The sequence below is a fragment of the Cygnus olor genome, chromosome 1 (assembly GCF_009769625.2).
Source record: "Cygnus olor isolate bCygOlo1 chromosome 1, bCygOlo1.pri.v2, whole genome shotgun sequence".
NCBI lineage: Eukaryota > Metazoa > Chordata > Aves > Anseriformes > Anatidae > Cygnus > Cygnus olor.
In genome coordinates, this window is record NC_049169.1 from 66,960,374 (window position 1) to 66,978,404 (window position 18,031).

The 18,031-nt window shown below is 41.7% G+C and overlaps 1 protein-coding gene across 46 annotated transcripts in view; it reads left to right on the forward strand.

The window, feature by feature from the left end:
- Positions 1–18,031, forward strand: part of CALD1 (caldesmon 1) — a 194,219-nt gene that overhangs the window by 132,093 nt on the left and 44,095 nt on the right. For 2 of the 46 annotated variants that reach the window (XM_040563359.1, XM_040563610.1), the window contains exon 1: positions 6,927–7,150. The exons of 43 other annotated variants lie outside the window; for them this stretch is intronic. In XM_040563359.1, coding sequence (XP_040419293.1) covers positions 7,104–7,150 — 47 coding nt within the window. In that variant the 5' untranslated portion in view covers positions 6,927–7,103. Of the gene's footprint in view, positions 1–6,921; positions 7,151–18,031 lie in introns of those variants that run through there. One more of the 46 variants, XM_040563618.1, reaches the window with a different exon arrangement.

Here is an 18,031-nt window from a genome sequence, read left to right on the forward strand (position 1 = left end):
TTCATTTTGAATACCTCTGATCTGTTCAAGTGGCATAAGTTGTTGAACAGTCACTGGCTTTGGTGGATAGCTTTGCCAGCAGAGTTTATTGGGTTGTTTTTGATGCTGAGATCTCGACCAGGGCTTGGATGTTGTTCACCAGTAAAAGTCAGAATAAGAAGACAGGAGCTCTTGGTACAGGACTGTCTCCATAAATCGGCCCAGCAGGAAATGCTCTTCTTTTTCCAGAGCTATGTGTGCTTGTGCGCCTGTGCATGCGTTCATATAAACTATTCCAGCAGAGAAGCATCAAACCCAAAGCCTGGACTCAGACCACGGCTTCAGATTTAAGTGAGACAGTGGATGCTCTCGCTGCTGTGTGGTGGCACACAAGGGTGAACAGGTCCCAGTGCCTCACATCTCCCAAGTTTACTGTTGTATGTTGGGGTGCCTGTCAAGCTTGAGTGTCCACTCATGCCCACTCAGCAGAAGAGTCAAGGTTATAAACTCCTTTGGCTAGCCATGTATCTATTCTCTAAGTTTGTATCACGCCTACTGTGTTGTGGGTCTTTCTGGATTTTGTGGCTAAGTTTGAAGTTAATAATAATGTTTAGAGCATGCCTGTAAATAAATAGGTGAATAATTTCAAATACAATCTGTTTTTGAAGGTGTTGAAATTAACTGTTGCCAGAAACAATTGGGGTGGGGAGATCTTGCATCTACATTATTGGCAGCTTATTTGGCTTTCTGTTTTGTGGATTCTGCAAGACTTATACTACGTGGCTGCAAGCAGGAGTCCTACAAGTCCAATCGTAACTTTCTGGTATTTGAGTACCATACTTCTCACCACTAAAGCTGAAATTTCTTAATAGCAGTCATGGCTCCAAGAAAGCTAAAGATGAGGTATAAATGAGAGACAGCAAACTTTAAAATTTGCCAGCCAAAATAATAGATTACTTTTTATTGCTGTAAGAATTGGTAAACGTCCCTGGTATGTGTAAAATACAATGGTATAGGTGTGGAAGTGAGTGGGAAACAGTGGCCTTTCCCTGTACTGCTGGAGGCTGGAGAGAAATATGCTCCTCTTGGAGGGTGGCTCAGAGCTGGAGTGGACCAGAGTCTGTCCGTCGCTAGTGACAGTGCTGGAGAGTCGGGAGAGGACGTAAAGAAAACCTTTGTGAATGCTTCCCTCGTACAGTTTTCTCCATTTCAGTTGTTCAATGACAAGACAATGACTATATCCTAGCTCTTATATGGAGACTATTATTTGGATCTTAGTGTTTATTTGAAAGCAGTGAAAATGTGGCATAAAACAAAAGCTATGCTTTATTGGAAATAGTCTATCACCCCCATGAAATATTATGCTTCTTTATTTCTGGATTGTGCATTGCCCCATAAGTAGCTGATAGAGAATGCAAACACCAGCAGGTATGTTTTTCTAATCAAGGTTCAATTTACAGTGGTAGTTCTCCTTGGAATATCATTTTAGCACTTGCCTTGGAGTTTGTTTTGTTTACTGTTGCAGCCATACATGCAGATGGTAACTTTTTCATGTGAGAAGCAGGATAATATTAATATCTCAGGAACTGAGGGCAGACAGAGAAAATGAAATTCTCTTCTCTGTAGATGACCAAACTCCTGTCTGTGCTATTCAAGGCTGTCCTGTTCCAGGAAAGCAGGCATCCGATGGGATTGAGTGCTACATGGGCTCTATATAGGTCTTCAGTACCCAAAAGTACGTTATTGTGAGTGTTTAAAATTTCAGAGGCTTCAGGCTCTCACATTTTGATGGTACAAGTTTGTTCCCAATCCTGCAGAACTTGGCTATGCAAGAAGTTCTGTTGTCTGCTAAGTCATTAGCTCCATGATAATGTGTCCATGTGAGCATGCAAACTCTGTTTACATGTGCTTCCATGATTTGCATATGTCCAAAACCAAGACTAAATATTCCGATCTGAGAATATATTTTAATATATTTATCCACTTACGTGTTAGGGTAAGTATTACTTACAGGTTTCACTGAACACATTCAAATTTCTGGCATTGCTGCTGTTTATAGGCATCTAGGTAGAAATAACTATGAGTTACATTGTAAAAAAAAAATAAGGAGAGGAATAGATGTCATAGCTGTAGGATGGCTTCTTAACACTGAACTCTGTAAGAGTGCAAAAGTCTTACTACTGGGAAATGCAGAATCTCCATTACTTGAGGTATTTAAAACTGGACTGGAAGTGCAAGAGACAGTTCAGCATTATTTGATGATGAAATGCATAGCCTTATTTTTATGAGTACTCAAGAGATTTACTCCAAGACCTTATGTATGGGTTGCCAGACTCTACCTACTGCATATGATTTAATACACTAAGTGTTGCTCATCTGTGAAATGAAGTCCCTGCTCACATGCCAGTGTCCTAAAGTGAAATCTCATAGGAGCATGAATAAACAGATCCTTTTTGCCCTGTGAGATGCATACATTCAGTTCCCTGCAGTGAACTGTATTGGGGCATTTCAGAACAGACCTTAAAAAAACCAACAGTTTGTCTACTCCGTGAGAACATGAAAGACACTGTGACATCTTTCATTTTCCCAGGGAGGGAACAGTTAAAAATATTCTTCAAACAAGGAGCAGATGTTAATGTCATTAGAACGGATTTTCATAAAAAACAGAGTTCTGTTTCTCTTGCAAAATGCCAGTAGCTTTGCAAAGTTCTCTACAAGCCTGCCTACTTATTTCAGACCAGTGGCACACAGGAGAGGAGGTGCAGGATGAACTATTAATTGTCTATGAAACAAATCAGATATATTGCTGTAAGTTATTTGCCTGCCCATTTAAAAACTGCCTTGACTTGGGAAAGGACTAAATGAATTGCTGAAGAGTTAGGGAAGTATTTGAGGAGTAGAACAAGAACAGTGAGTGAGCAGTGCAGCAACAGACAGAATCCACTGTTGATAAACGGATGCAGAGAGGAATGGACTCTGTATGGGAAGGCATGGTCTGGGCTGTGCATATGCCTCTGTCAGGTTCTAAATCCACAATAGTCTCAGAAGAATAAGAATTCAAGGGTTATTGTGACAAACAAAATGTTAAGTGGCTCTCTGGATGACCTCTGGACATTCCTATTGTTAGTATGAGGAGATGTTGGAACCTCCCAACAATAATTTCCTTTTGAAAGCTCTCACGTCTCCTTCCTCCTCCTCATTTTGCTGTTTTAAATGTTGAGAAGCTATGAAAGGCCCTGCAGCTCCTTTCATTGTTGTAATAGATGAGCCTAGACTCTTACAGGGCCATTTGACTTGAATTCGTTGGTGTGAATGACTACTCTCAAGTGCCCTAGTTTTGTTAGTGTTTGTTTATTTTTTTCTGTTACTTTGCTTAGGAGTCTTGTCCTAGAGCGACTAATCATCTCAGAAACATCAGAACATACAAGGAAAACAGGTTGTGAGACATGCATGCCCTGTCACCATCATTTTTCATCCTTTAGATGCCCAAGTGAATTTCAAAATGATCTGGAGGAAGGTAATTTGCCTCTTATTGCTCCATATGCAACATGTTCACCTCAGGGCCACAAAACAGATTGTGTTTTTCTGTCAGTTCAGTTACTGAAGAAAGCAAACAACAACAAATGTTTGGCTTTGAAATAATGGGATTATGAAGTGCAAGGATCTATAACTGACTCAGCTCCTCCTCTCTATTCTTTGTAAAGGGGTTCAAAAGCATGGCAAAAATATTGGTTCAATGTCAGCCTCTTTCAGGAGAACCAGTTCTGCATTGCTATAAATTTACGGAGCTGCTGGATACGCACCAACTGAATGTGAATACTTAGCATTGCATGTGTTGGCCTTGGTGATCGCGCCTTTGTATTACAAACTGAATTGCAAAATGTCCCTAGAAGAGCTACAGTTCTTCTTAAAACAGTGATGCTCCTCAGCTGAACGGCCCTTATGGCTTAAGCAATGTGCACAACTCTGAAAACAGCTGAAGGTGAAGTCTCTTGGGCACTCACCAGTGGAACAGTATGCCACTAATACGGGTTAGCCCAGGTCCACTTGGCACTGTGCTCATTGCCTTTGTGCAGTGGATTAGCAGGACTGTGTCCAGAATTGCATGTCGGGTCTTGAAGCTTTACAAGTGTGATAAGTAATGCTTATTGCAATTTCTGGCTGGAAAAAAATAATAACAGTAGTGCTGTCAAATTAAAAACCAATATGTGGAATGCCAACAGGCAGAGCGTTTCATGCAGTTGTTGAGAAGGACACCTTTTGTAGATGAGTGTGACAGCCAGTTGGGCACAGAGACTGTTTGGGAGTGGAGTTTTGCTCGCCTTATTTATCTTCAGTTCTTCATTTGCAGGCAAAGATGACCCAAGCTGAGGATACACTTGCATGGTCAGCATTGATGATTGCTTAAGAATTGAGTGGACAAAAGGCATATGCTCTTAGTAGTGCTATAGAGATGAAAACTATAGGCAAGAAGATGGAATTTGGTATTAGAAGTCTTGCCCCAAATCAAAAATAGTTAGACGATGTAAATCGTTAACACAGTGGTTATTATCTAGACTGTAAGTGCTCCTCCAGACTTTTTATAATTCAAAACATTATTTGGAAAAGCAAAGAAAAAAATTATGATTCTTCTGACTGTCCTTTAAGGGGGTAGTTTAAAACAGTTGTGGGTCTTACTACAAGTGCGAGAGGCTTCTCCTATGCCTAATGAGCCAACAAATAAGTCAGATTTGCCATGTAGAGCCAGAATGTGCATGGTGGTTGGGGCAGTGGGATATTTTAAAAAATCTCGAGCTCTTCACAGAATCACTGAATGGCTGAGGTTAGAAGAAACCTCAGGAGGCCGTCTGGTCCAACCTTCCGCTCAAGCACAGACCCCTAGAGCAGGTTTCTCAGGACCATGTCCAGGAGGCTTTGAACATCTCCAAGAGGGAGTACTTTTTGAAGGAGTACCGTGAGTTTTTAGAAGATAATAATTTTGCTGTTATTTTTATCCCATGTGGAGGCAGTTTTGTTTGTGAGCCCTGCAGTAACCTAAATATTCCAGAATGGATTGCAAAGGACTTAGAACTCATTCAACTGGAAAAAAATAAAAATAAATAAAAATCTGTTTGTGACACAGTAGTAAATACAGACATGTACTAAAAATCTGTAGGGCTGCATTGGAGCCCGGTTTATAGTTTCATAAACATCAACTCTTGGATCTGGTATCTGATTAAAATGTATATTTTGGCAGAACAGTGGCACGATCTCTGTTTAACTAATGCTGTTCCAGAGGAAAGAATTCTACTTCTGTAATTTGCCAATCATGGAAATGCCTTTTCCAGGAGTCTTCTCAGGAGACTCCCTTCTCACTGGCATTTTTGGAGGACTCTTCACATTCACACTGCGTTATGTACCCTCTTTCACTTGAGGACAAAGTAAAAGAAATGGAGATGGACTGCCTGCTGCACTCTCATCTCACTTGCAAGTCTCTCTGCCACCACAGAAGTGGAATTCATATTTTTCTTCATTTGCAGTCAGCAGTGTTGGCCTTTTCTTGTTTCACCCCAGACTTCCCCTACATTTTATATGGTAAAAGATGGATAAAGTGGATTTTTATTTTTTTGATTTTTTTGACATGTAATCTAAAACAAAGGTCTTCAAATAGTACATATGAAGATATAGCAATTTCTTGGGTTATTGTTTCTGTGTGAAAACCTAAGCCTGTACCTTCTTGCATGAGAATCCTTCACCAATCTGTAAAGCACAAAACTGTTCCCTTTTCACAAAAATAATCACCTGGAAACCGTAAAGGGATTTTTTCAGGAGGAAATAAATAAATAAATGACTGCAGTATTTGAGCAGAACATAAAATGAGTATCAGTGTCCTATGCCAAGTGCAGCCATAGGTTTCTTGCAAACTCTGAGAAGAAAATTGTCCGAATGATTCCTCCCTGGACATCCAGCATCCTTCATGGCTTCAGACAGAATGGATTGACTCGGTCAGTGCTCACTCCAAAGTAAGAGTGCCACCTACTGAACCCACTCGCTCCTTCCCACAGAAGGGTGAGTTTGCTGTAGAGATTTCCCTTTGGAGTACTAATCCATCCACACCCACCCCTGTAATTTATGAGGTTTAACAAGATCGCAGCCTGGGGTGGAATGGCTGCAGGACTGCACAGTAAGCTGTTTCAGTTTACTCACATATGCAGGCGCAGAGGGGCATGAGAGCCAAGCATGTGAAATCATGGTAACTGATGGTGCCTCCATTTAAATTACGTTGTTTGCATTTCTATTTCCTGCCTCAGTCACTGGATTAGATGGAAGAACGTTGAGGAGAGTCTGTTACGTTGGGTTTAGCTCCAGCCCTGTTTTTAATCCCATTGCTAAACACAAGGTGGTTTTATCCTAACTGCCGTTGAGCTTGCAGCTCCTTCCCACCTCCCTGGATCTGTCCCTGTTCAGCAATCACCCTCTTGTCTTTTGAGCTGCCTGATCCAGCTTGACCTTTCACAAATTCGACTGGATGCAAGTGCCTACAATATGTTCAGGCAATGATTTATGATGAAAAGGGAGGACTGTGTCCTGGACCATTGTTTTATATTTAGGTCTTCTCCCCCCATCATCTCTCGGCAGGCTGGTATGTGACTTCCCTACAAGCAAATACTTGTGAAGGCAGCTCTGCACAGTGCTCAGGCTGCTCGGTGCTTGGACAGGCTTGCTGCAATAAAAGCACTTTTTGTGAAAGCTGAATGGGAAGCAAGCATTTGTCGATCAACTTGTACAACTGAGAAATCTACAGGATTTTCCGCAGTTGGAGGTCCAGCCATAGCAAAGAGCATCTATTAGAGAGAATACAGTAAAAAAGCTAATAATCATATGATCAGGGAGCAAAGGGGGGTGAAGGGAGGGGAGGAGGATACCAGATAGATAATGAGCTTCACAATAGGCAAATAGAGTGTGTCATTACAGGAGCTAAGGACCGACCAAATGGTTAACCTGTGGGGTGGAAAGAGCATCCAATGAGTCTCGCATGCCTGAAAGGATAATGGCATTTTTATTATCTCATTCCACGCCCTGATCATCTGTCCATTTGCTCCCTGGAGCTGGCAGCAGTTTGCACTGATTCATACGCTGCAGACATGATCAGCAGATCATACTGCAGGCAGAACTTGTCAAGTCTTTCCAAGTGAGTTGTCTATTTATTTTGATATCTGTATGGATTTAGCCATTTGGTGTTGTGTAGCAAGGGCTGGATGGTGTTGATGGGAAAGGGGGACAGAATGGTGTAAAAAGTTGGGAAGTTGGTTGAAGGGGGCAGTAAGCCTTGGATGCAGACTGGGTTCTTTTGCTCCTCTTTTTGCTATATTGTGCTATGTAGAATATTGTCTAAAGGAATAGTCTTTGCATATATGTATTTTTTTTTTATCGAAATTGCAGAATTTATTCAGTGCTTTATTCAGTGGCAGAATAATACGTTGGAAGGGTTGGTTGCTAATCAGATGTCTGTTAATGGGAAGTTTACAGAAGTTTCATAGTTTGTGTGAAAACTTTCACATAACTCAGCTTGCTTAATTCACTGTGTAAATAAAGTCCTCATGGCGCATTCAGCTCTGAATGTGGGAGGGAAGCAAGAGAAGAAAATCAATTAGCCTGTGCAAAATTGCTGGAGAAATTATCTGGTTTATTTGGGTCCTGTTTTGTTGTTTTGTTTGTCTGCTTTATATGTTGATGAGTGGGAAACAGGGCACTACTATGTTTCTAAAATACTGTGAAGTGATTTATGCCAGGGTTTTGTTTAAAATCTGGGAGAGATTTTCAAAAGAGACTGGGATTTCTGGGTGCTGCTTTTTGGAGTTTCCAGCATCAAATCCTGTGCTCTTGTACGGAGGGAGGGAGCTCAGAGATTTCTGAAACTCAACCCCTCCAAGAAGTCCCTTCCAGGAATCTGAAATCCTTCATCATGATTTCAGATATTGGGCAATAAATACTAATTTAACTAAGAGCACGTCAAATAAACTTGTTTTGTGTTGGTCTGTGGTGAAACATGGCCACAAGCCATGGCTGCCAGCCCTCCCATATTTCTGTATGGGAATGGGGAGCTGCCCAGGCAGGGAACCAGCTTCACCGCAACCGTTGCAAGGGGAAAGCAAGGGAGTGGAAGGGAGAAGCTGCTGAGATTTAGGCATTTTGGTGCTGATATAGCTGGTGGGAACCTGGACTCTTGGCACGTAGTGTGGGGAGCTGCCCCGGAGTGCCGTAACTGAGGCTGGAGGCTCCGAGGTGACCTTCAGACCCTACTCACTGGCTTGCACTGGGGCCAGTTTAGCTAGATTGGACAGGGTCTGACTGTTTTGTTTACAAAACCAGAAATCTTTGGATATCCTTGCTGAGAGAGGTTATTCTACGCTCTTCCCCCGGGTAAGAGTGGGAACCAGCAACTTGCTGACTTTGTGCCTTGTGCCTCTCTGAAGCATTGGGCGAGTGCTGGGAGGAATGCCCTAGTGTGCATCTGCATTAGCACCCACGGTTACATTATGTGAAGTGAAGCCACTGAAGTCAGTGAAATTATGTCCGAATGAAGGCAATTCAATTCTTTTTCTCTTAAAACATGATTACCTACCGTACTCCTGGTTTTCTGTGTCTTGGGTGATTTGTATCCTTGTAGCAGCTTCTAAGCAAGGGCAGACACACCTTGACAACCAGACATGGATTTTCTTTTGTCAAGGCTTCCAGTAGCATATCTGGAGAACAGCAAAGCTCTCTTGGGGCAAGGACTTTCAAGAGAAATGAAATGTGTGGCCAAAATTTGGAAACTGATTTATTCCCTTTTAACAAACACGTACATGACCTCAGGCCAAAAGCGGGGAAGACACCTTTAGCATTACCCACAAAGGCTTCTTCAAAGCATTGCTCAGTGAAATGCATGATGAAATACTGCCCTTCCCAGGCTGAGGCATAACGTAATCATTCCAAGTGCTCATGCCTTCTCAGGAGATTGCAATGGAAAAGAAAAAAGAGTATTAAAATCCATATAAGTGAACTCTCTGGAGACTTTCCAGGGAAAGGCTGGAAGCTGTTACTGCACTGCTTTGAATGAGGTACAATAAGAATTCTAACTTCTTGCAAATGTCCTCTAATGGCCTCTTTATATGATAGTTTCAGCTGCAGCATTTAAAGATACTTTCTATGCTCTTGGTGTACTTGTAGAAAATCCTGTAATTGCTAAATCGTTGAATATAATCCTGTTAGCATTCGATATGCTGGAAATTAAAAGCAGAAGCTCTCATCATAGCCAAGAAATCATTCTGGTTGGCCTGAAAATATAAAGACTGTTAAGTAAATGTATAAGGATTGAATTGGCTCACTTTGCTGGACACTCAGATAAGTGTTTACTGTGCAAGTTTCTAAGGAATGCAGAAATATTCTTTGCCAACAGGTAGAATGTTTTCTTCCAGTAAATTATAACGTTTGTTCGTACTTCACAGATTGTTTGTTGGAGGTCGGGTTGTTGGAAATTCACAGTATTTTCTGATTGGTTCCTTATAGTCTTGTATATCTTTTCTGTTTCTTGGATGGATGTTCAAGACAGATAATCGACTATATTTTTTTTTATTAGAAGAGAAGGGTGGAAGAAGACACCTTACATCTCCAGAACAGCAGAAATGATGGCGGCATTGTGTCATCTGGTTAATTCCGCTCTGAAAATAAGTGTTGTTCATTTTCACTTGAAGCCATCTTTTTACTTCTTACTGATCTTCTCTGTTGGACATGCTTTTCATTCCTGTTCCCCAGTGGGCAATAGCCTGAATCCTTAATTTGCAAAAGCCTTTTTAGATTACCGAGGAAAAATAAGATGGACATAATGTAACTAGACACCAGATATGCGAAGATGTTAGCTTGCAGCAAGCCTATATGTGTCCATTTTAAAAACTCTGAACAGCAGTCAGTCTCTGAAAGTGGCTCATCCCCTTACACTGTCCTGTCCATTTTTGAGCTGTACAGCTTATATCCAAGTTGCACATCAATGCCTTATGCTTAGGGACGAAGCCCAAAACACTTGGGATGATAGGTGAGTGCTTTTGATGCAAATATATTTATCTCTGTGTGGACCATATTTATGTCAAACACTCTGGTAATAATGTTTCTTGTGCACAGAGCATTCTTGATGTATTAGTTTTCACTGCCAAAGTGCACTACATGGGGTTTGTGTTTGGTTACACATCATCAAGGACATGGGCTATTGGAGACTGAATAGACTTCAAGGTTTTTATGCTGGATTTAGGAACTTTCCTCATAGTGGGTCAGAAGAAATTTTTGATGAGCTGAAACATTTCTGAGCGAAATTATCCTTTTTGGTGGAAATATTATGGCAGAGAAAGGATAGGTCTGTAAGGAAACATCTCTGAGATTTCTGAGATGCCTCTTTTCCTCCAACACAAGCAAGGCACTGAGGGGCGAGGGCACAAAGCTGGACTAATCTGTGTGGAGTTTTGGGCACCCACCTGCGTTTAAAGTCATGATTCTGTAAAAGCCAAATTTCTAAGATTAGTTCTCAAAAACCCCAAGCTCAGTTCTCTACCCTGTTTAAGCCAGGACACTGGTGAGAGGTATCAGACTCAACCTGGTGCTGCTCTCTGGGAATCCAAAAGCCTGAGGTGAGCTCAGAGAACTATTTTTCATTAACAGGAAATTTAGTAAAAACAAGAAAAATTAAGAGAGTTCGGGGCAGAGCAGAACTGTTTGGGAATTCATCAAATTCTGAGACTAGCTTTGTCTAAATGAAAACAAGTTGTTTTGTTTTTAATTAAGTTTTGGACACTTTTTCTAAATAAATTATTGAGTTTCCTCTTTGCATTTGTTTTTTGAAAACATTCTGATCTTTTGTTTCCAAACAGAATTGACCTAAATTTAAAAGAAAAAATAAGTTAAAAGGAAAAGAATAGATGAAAGATATGCCGCCTTCTTTCAGGCTGAATTAAAATAAAGCAATCCTGAGCATTTTCCATATCACTTCACTTTGACAAGTTTGTTTTTTTTTTCCTGCTTCAGCAAAACTAGAAAATTCCTTGTTAGTGCAAATCTTTAACCCAGATAGGTCCTCCACAGCCAACGTGTTGGCATAGGTGTGGCTGTGTGGGATGGGGGGCGGCAGAAATTCATCTGTCTGCTTCATACCCCTGCCTTTCCTTCCCTGCCAAACCTGCAATCCCAGGCCTCCCCCTCCACCCTTTTCCACATTTGGAATAAAACAAGAAGGTCCAGAAGGATCGGGAAGAAATTCTCTGGTGATTATTTCATGACCTCTGTGCTCTTCTGTCCAATTTGAGTAGTGCAATGTAGATGCAGTAAACTGGATACTTGAAATCCATAATCCATACATTTAAAAATCCAACCAAGTGAAATAATTCCATCAGTTATTTGAATAACTGAAATGCTCAGACTTAACTTTGTAACTTTTCACTGCTTTTGATTTTATTTTGTTAAAGAAAACACACAGAGAAAACTTTCTTTACCATAGTTTAATGTACTAACAGTTGTTTTGAGCCTTGTAAGCATTGAAGTGTATAAAAAAGTCTCTCTGACCTCAGTTAGGCTGCTTACATATATAAGTAGCTGTGAGGCCAAGATTATAATTACATATCTGTATAATGTTAGCCTTTATGCATTCATCCATTCCAATTTCAATTCTATATTTTATAAAATCTATGATCAAATTTTGGAGCCCAAACTAAGCTGATGTCGTCCCTTTTAGTTTAGGACTCAGCCCTTTTATTCTCCTCCTGTGTTTTATTTTTATTAGTTGCTTTCTTTTTGTGCTGATGTGCAGCACATATTGTTAAAGCCACTTATTAGAGCCAGAATTTTACAGCATGGAGACTGTCCTAATAAGGGAAAAAACCTAGCCCTTTATTGGTGAGGTAAGAGAAATCAGGCAGCGGATAATTTTTTTGCTGATTGAGAAGGATAAGGTGCGGTTTGGCAGGTATCGCATTGGTTTGGCATTTGCTGACATGGTTCCTCTTTTCTGCAGTTCAAATCCTTTGCAGAGCAGACAGTCAGGGAGGGCTTCCCCCCTCCCCTCTTCCTTCTCTTTTTCACAAGTGTTCAGCAGTGCCGTAAAATCTCCCTGTGACAGAAAAACTGGATGTGGTAATGAGAAGTTTTTGCAAGCCTAACAGTGCGATATTGTAATCACCTTTTAGGGAACAGCAGACACACTGAAACACAGATTTCCATGGGGGGGTGGTTGTATATCTAAAGTATTTAAACAGTTCGTGAAGTTGACAAAAAAAATCACACTTTAGTCCAAGGTATTATGATCCAATTTGTCTATCCTCAAACATCCATCACTGAAGGAAAATATAAATTGCAAGAGTTAGTTGACACTTTAAAGCACTCAGCTGTTTTTCTTTCAAACTGCTTTGAAGGTTTACATTGAATTGCAGGAATGAGTAACGCATCCGAGGCTTAAATACAGGCTCCAGCACAGATCTGAACTCAGTAGAGCTCCTCCGGTTTTAAGCTGAGTTTTGATGAGCAAAGTTGCAAGCGAGGACAGAAGTTGGTATCTAAATTCTTTTCTTCCTTAGTCTCTGTTTGTTTCTTGGTAAATGAAATGTCAAGCCAAGTGTCAGCTCTGCTAAAATTCAGTCAGTGCTGCACCAGGAGACCACAAGTGATGTAAAGTGGCTGCCCCCTTCCTACCCAGTGCCCCTTGCATGGCTCCTTGACTGTAAGAGGAAAAACAGTTTACCTAGTCACTAATTGCCCAGTTTTCTGTCACTCATTTCTTTTCTTCAGAGTATTATAAGTTTGATTATGTCCCTTGTGAAGCATTTTTCCTCTTTTTTTTTTTTTTCCCCAACATAATAATTTGAGAGTACATATCCTGTTATTGTTGAAGTTAGTTCACTGTAGGCAAAGGATGTGGAAGATAAACTTGGATGATAATAAAGCAGAAAAGAAAAACAAACATGTTAGTAGTAGGGATTGGATGAACAAGATCATGTTAAACAGTATGCACAGATGCACTGTTAGAAGTAGGCTACTCCCAAAAGGTTGCTGTGCAACCATTTCATTTTTGGGTATATACATATGTCTGTCTATCTGTTTTTTTTTTTTGTTTGTTTGTTTTTTTTTTGTCTGATACCTATTTGTATTCAGACCCTTCTTCCTCAAAGTTGGAATCTCTATTTAATATCAGGGAATTGGCTGATTTTGTTGTCATCTTTGTTTTTAATTTCCATCCACTACTTTTTCATATACATTGACTAAACAACACTGAGAACTATTTGGATTCTCATGAGCAACAAGCAACTCCAGCAAAACGTGGCGTGCTGGCCTGTAGGGATTAACTCCATATAAGCAGTTTTTATTCTGAATTCTGAGTCTTTTTCAGATCACTTTCACTCTGCTTTATGCTTCTGTTAAGGAGACATGGTGCTAGTGTGGGACCTCCATGTAAAAGTTACCGTATTACGCAACAACAACAACAACAAAGATGCTTCTTGTTCCAGACAGTTAAAAACCTTATTAAGAAAACATCTCCTAACTGGTCTGCTATGCATTTCAGAAAAAGTGAAAGTCAATCCTGCAAAAGTATTCTATATGCACTTGTTTTGCTTCCCCAGATACTCTAAGAATCATGGAGGCCTGTCCTAGAGGTGTGTCCCTGAGACCAACACACTTGTCACTGCAGGATGTGAGATCTTGGCTTCTATTTGATTTGTCATAGCCAAATTGCCTGCAGATTTTTAACCATAAAAATATATTACATGTTTCTGAACAAGAGATTTTTGGTTTGCCAAATTCCATCTGCAATACGTTTGGCGCTGGAGTTGCTTCAGTGTAATTACAGAAGTACCTTCTAGCATCACAAATGTTGGCATGTTGGCGTCTTGGCACCATCCTTACTACACTTTTTTTTTTTTTCTTTCTTATTTTTTAATTAGAGGAGCTTGTAACTGAGCAGTAGGGTTGTGGGAAGGATGAGCCTCACAAGGTTTAACTCTGTAGGTTTAAGCATCCCCAAACAAAGCCCATCCCCATCACTGCATATTGAAATGTCCATGTCAGACCCTTTGTAGTCTCTGTTCACTTTCATTCAGGTATTGCCTGGCTTGCCAGGTTGTGGGAGCTAGTTGCCTCTCCTATGCTGTGTGCTTCCTTTCCTTTTCTCTTTTGTTCTTCCCTTCAAGCACTCTTGCTACCGTGTTACCTGATGTTTTGCAAAACATGAATGAAATGCATCCTGAACTTACTGTATGCTCTCGCATATAACTTTCTTCAAAATTAGACTCCCATTTGTAACTTAGTCTCAAATAATAGCTTCACATATTTTGTGTAGCACCTGTATTTCTTCTGTGAAGCAGCAGATTTTTAGTTTTGTACTTCCACCCTGATGAGGGAAATCACTGGGATGGATTCTGGGTGTGTACGATGGCATTGTGCATCTTGGCCTTAGTCATCTGCCTGCTCCTGGAACAAGAGCGGTTAGACGCATCATGTAAGCAGTCTTCTTTTTCAGCATATGAAAAAGCCCCAAAGCCTAAGTAACAGAGGTAACATCTGCTTCAAAAGGTAGCTGAACTTTTCCTTTAGTTGGAAAGATTAAGGCTGAGGAATAACTTTCTTGTAGTTTCTCTATTACATTTACCATAAAGCAATGTAGTTTAGAAGTTCTCTGCAAATGTAACTCCTCCTCAAGACTTGTCAGTATGCTGAAAAGCTCACTTTACACCTTTGCAGCACTATCTCGGTTTGGTACTCCTGCAAGTCCCTATCTGTATGGCCATGAAAGCTTCCCACTGACAGCATGTGCGTTAGCGGTAATCTGCAGCCCATCCAGTTGAGGACAAATATTTCTGTCATGCATATCTGAGAGTTTCATTTGATCCTTTGTCATTTGAAGATAGCTATGGGGTTAATTCCTTGCTTAATTTCCTGGATTCTTCTCTCTTTCAAGCTCACCTAACACCCTAAGGAGTGATCAGGTGGGAGACAAAGTCTGGCTTTGATACATCCCATTTTGTCCTGTGCTTGTAGCCCCTGAATGAGAAGGGTGAACGCTCCGAATATGTGAAGTACTTGTTTCTGTTACATTCTGTGAGCACTAGTTGTTCCCTGTCCTATTCTGCCCCTGAAAATATTACCAACATGTTTTTTCACACTGAAAAGGATGTTATGTTCTTTACCAGATTATAACAAGCAGAGATTTTGCTGTTTAGTGCCTAGCTTTTGATCCTTTCCAGCACTTGCCAAGAGGCATGACAAATTGAGTGCATGCCTGTATCCTGAAAAGAATAGAATAGAATAGTTCAGTTGGAAGGGACCTTCAAAGATTTTCTAAATCCACCTGCCTGACCTCTTCAGGGCTGACCAAAAATTAAAGCATATTCATGAGGGCATTATCCAAATACTTCTTGAACACTGAGGGGTTTGGCTCATCAACCACCCCTGCAGGAAGCCTGTCCCAGCGTTTGACCCCCTCCCGGTGAAGCCACATTCCCAACGCCCCGCCTGACCCTCCCCTGGCAGTTCTGTGCCGTTCCTGCGCGCCCTGTGCTCAGCACCAGGGAGCAGAGACCGGCGCCTCCCTCTGCACCTCCTCTCCTTGGGGAGCTGCAGGGAGCAGCGAGGTCGCCTCCTGGCCTCTCTTCTCCAGACATGGGACAACTCAGTGTCCTCGCAGGACGTGCCTTCCAGCCCTTTCACCACCTTTGGTGCCCTCCCCCAGATGCATTCAGGTACCATAGCATCCTGTTGTATTGTGGAGCCCAGAACTGTACACAGTATTGAAGGCGAAGCCACACCAATACTAAATATAGCTGGAGAGCCACCTCTTCTGACCAGCTGGCTGTGCTGTGTTAATGCACTTTGCCCTCTTGGGTGCCAGGGTACGCTGCTGGCTCCTGTTCAGCCTGTTGCTGACCAGCACCCACAGGTCCCCTTCTGCTGAGCTGCTCCCAGCCACTCGTCTCCCCACCTGTACCTGTGTCCAGCATTCCTCCGTCCCAGGTGCAGCACCTGGCATTTTTCCATTTTTGGCATATCAGCCTTTAGGCTGATAGTGTTGCAAGGGTAGGCAGTAGGGAGGGTCAGGCTTGGGAGAATTTAAGGCAGGGCTCACAGGTGTGGAGGAAGAAGATGGAGACACCCATTAAAATGCCATTAGGTGAGAAGTGACACAGTCTGCTTGGAATGTGAGAAGAAATTGGAGAAGGAACTGGAAAAGCTTCTAGGGAGCTGAAATGGAGAAAACCATTTGGGAGTTTTCTCTGCAAAGTAGGAAAGTAGGTAGTGGGGCCTGCCCTGGAGCTTCCTAAATCTGTGGTAATTTTGTGGTAGTATCCTGAGAAAACTTTGGGCAAGGGTCCAGAAAAACTGTTGGTGTACACTTATAGCTGTGCACTGACACTGGCAATCACTCTCATATTGGGCTGGCAGAAGCACCCATAAGTACATCCAAGATCACCTCACTGGCAGACAGTCGTAGTGTCTGAATCAAGTTTTATGCCTCTGTTAGACTGCTTGGTCTTATAATACATTCTTGGTGTAGGTAACGCACATCATGACAGCCTCTGAATCCCCCAAATGGATGACATTTTTACTGAACACTCCTGTAGCCAGATGGGAGCTGAAGCACAAGGGAGTTTAAGCATCTCATGCACAAGGTTGTAGTGGAGAGAAGGCAAATGAAGCCTTCTAAATCCCAAATTAAGCATCTTAGCTACTGACATTTTAGCTTCAGTTAAAAGTAAGCTTAACTTATTTTTCCTGTTTGGAGGATCGCTGAACTCCAGATACTTTTGTTACCTCATAGCAGCTAAAATGGATCCTTTTCAGACAGATGATTACTGTATCCTTATTTATTCAGTAGTCTTTGTCAACTGAGTTGTGGTAAGAGGTTGGCCAACACTCTTTGAGAGCAGGAATTCAATTTCTCTCATGCTTTTCCTAATTCTGTTGCCAAATATTCTCTAATTTGCATTGCTACATCCTCATTTGTCAAATGTCATATTTTCACAAAAGCGTATTAGGCATGTACTTGCTATCCAGTGCTTTTTTTTTTTTTTTTTTTTTTTTTTTTTCTCCTCCCAGTGCCTTTCTGGATGCTTTACTGAAATTCAATGAGAAATTGAATTGCATCTCACTTACAGTTGCCTTGGTGTGCATATGTGAATAGTCACTGTGGATTTCTGGGAAGAGGATACTTGGACAAACAATGGCATGTCTGGATCAAGTCTAAAGCCAGTTTTCTGGTATTGTTATTCCTAATGATCCATATGTTGTGCGAATGCCTTTCTGATATGAGTCCCAGTGGCTTCCTAAAACACTCCTCTATCTCGCAGTGCAGGTGAGATGATAGGAAATGTTTTGTCTTTGAATCAAGAGGTACTCCTGTACGGGCCACTGTTGGTAGGTCTGGCTTATGTTCTGGTCAGTCCCATCTATCTCGTGGCACTGAAGAAAATGCAGCGAGAGCCACTATGCACAGAAGCCTTCCCATGCAATGTCTTTGAGAGTTTCTGCATGCCTAAAATCTTCAGGCTGTAGAGCAGGTGTTTTCTCACTCATCCACCTTTTGGGAGTCCTATCTCATCAAGATGCCTCTTCTTGCACCTGTTGAAGCATGGGAAGCAGAAGGGTTTGGCAGTGAACCCAATGGTAGGGTGAGGAGCTGTACCCCATTTTCCATATTTTCAGGCACTGAAGTGAATGTCGGTTCACAACCTAGTGCTTCAAAGAAGTGCCAGGCTGTGTTGGGGCATGCTGACCCGTGTGTGCAGCCTGAGGCTGTTTTGCAGTGACATGGCCGCAAGTTTCCCCTGGGTAAAGTAGCTTTCCACCCTTCCTTTCCTGTTTCCCAACGGGCACAACTCCTTAAAAAATGTAAACTACTGATTTGGAAGTACCTGGTAACTGAAGGCATTACACAGAGGAGGGGCAGGCCATCACTTGCTCAGAGAGAGCTCAGGGGAGGACGCCTCTTTGTTCTGTATGCCAGCAAAAAACGTCCCAGGATAATCAGTTCTGCCAGTGGCTTTCACACGCTTTTGGGTGCCGT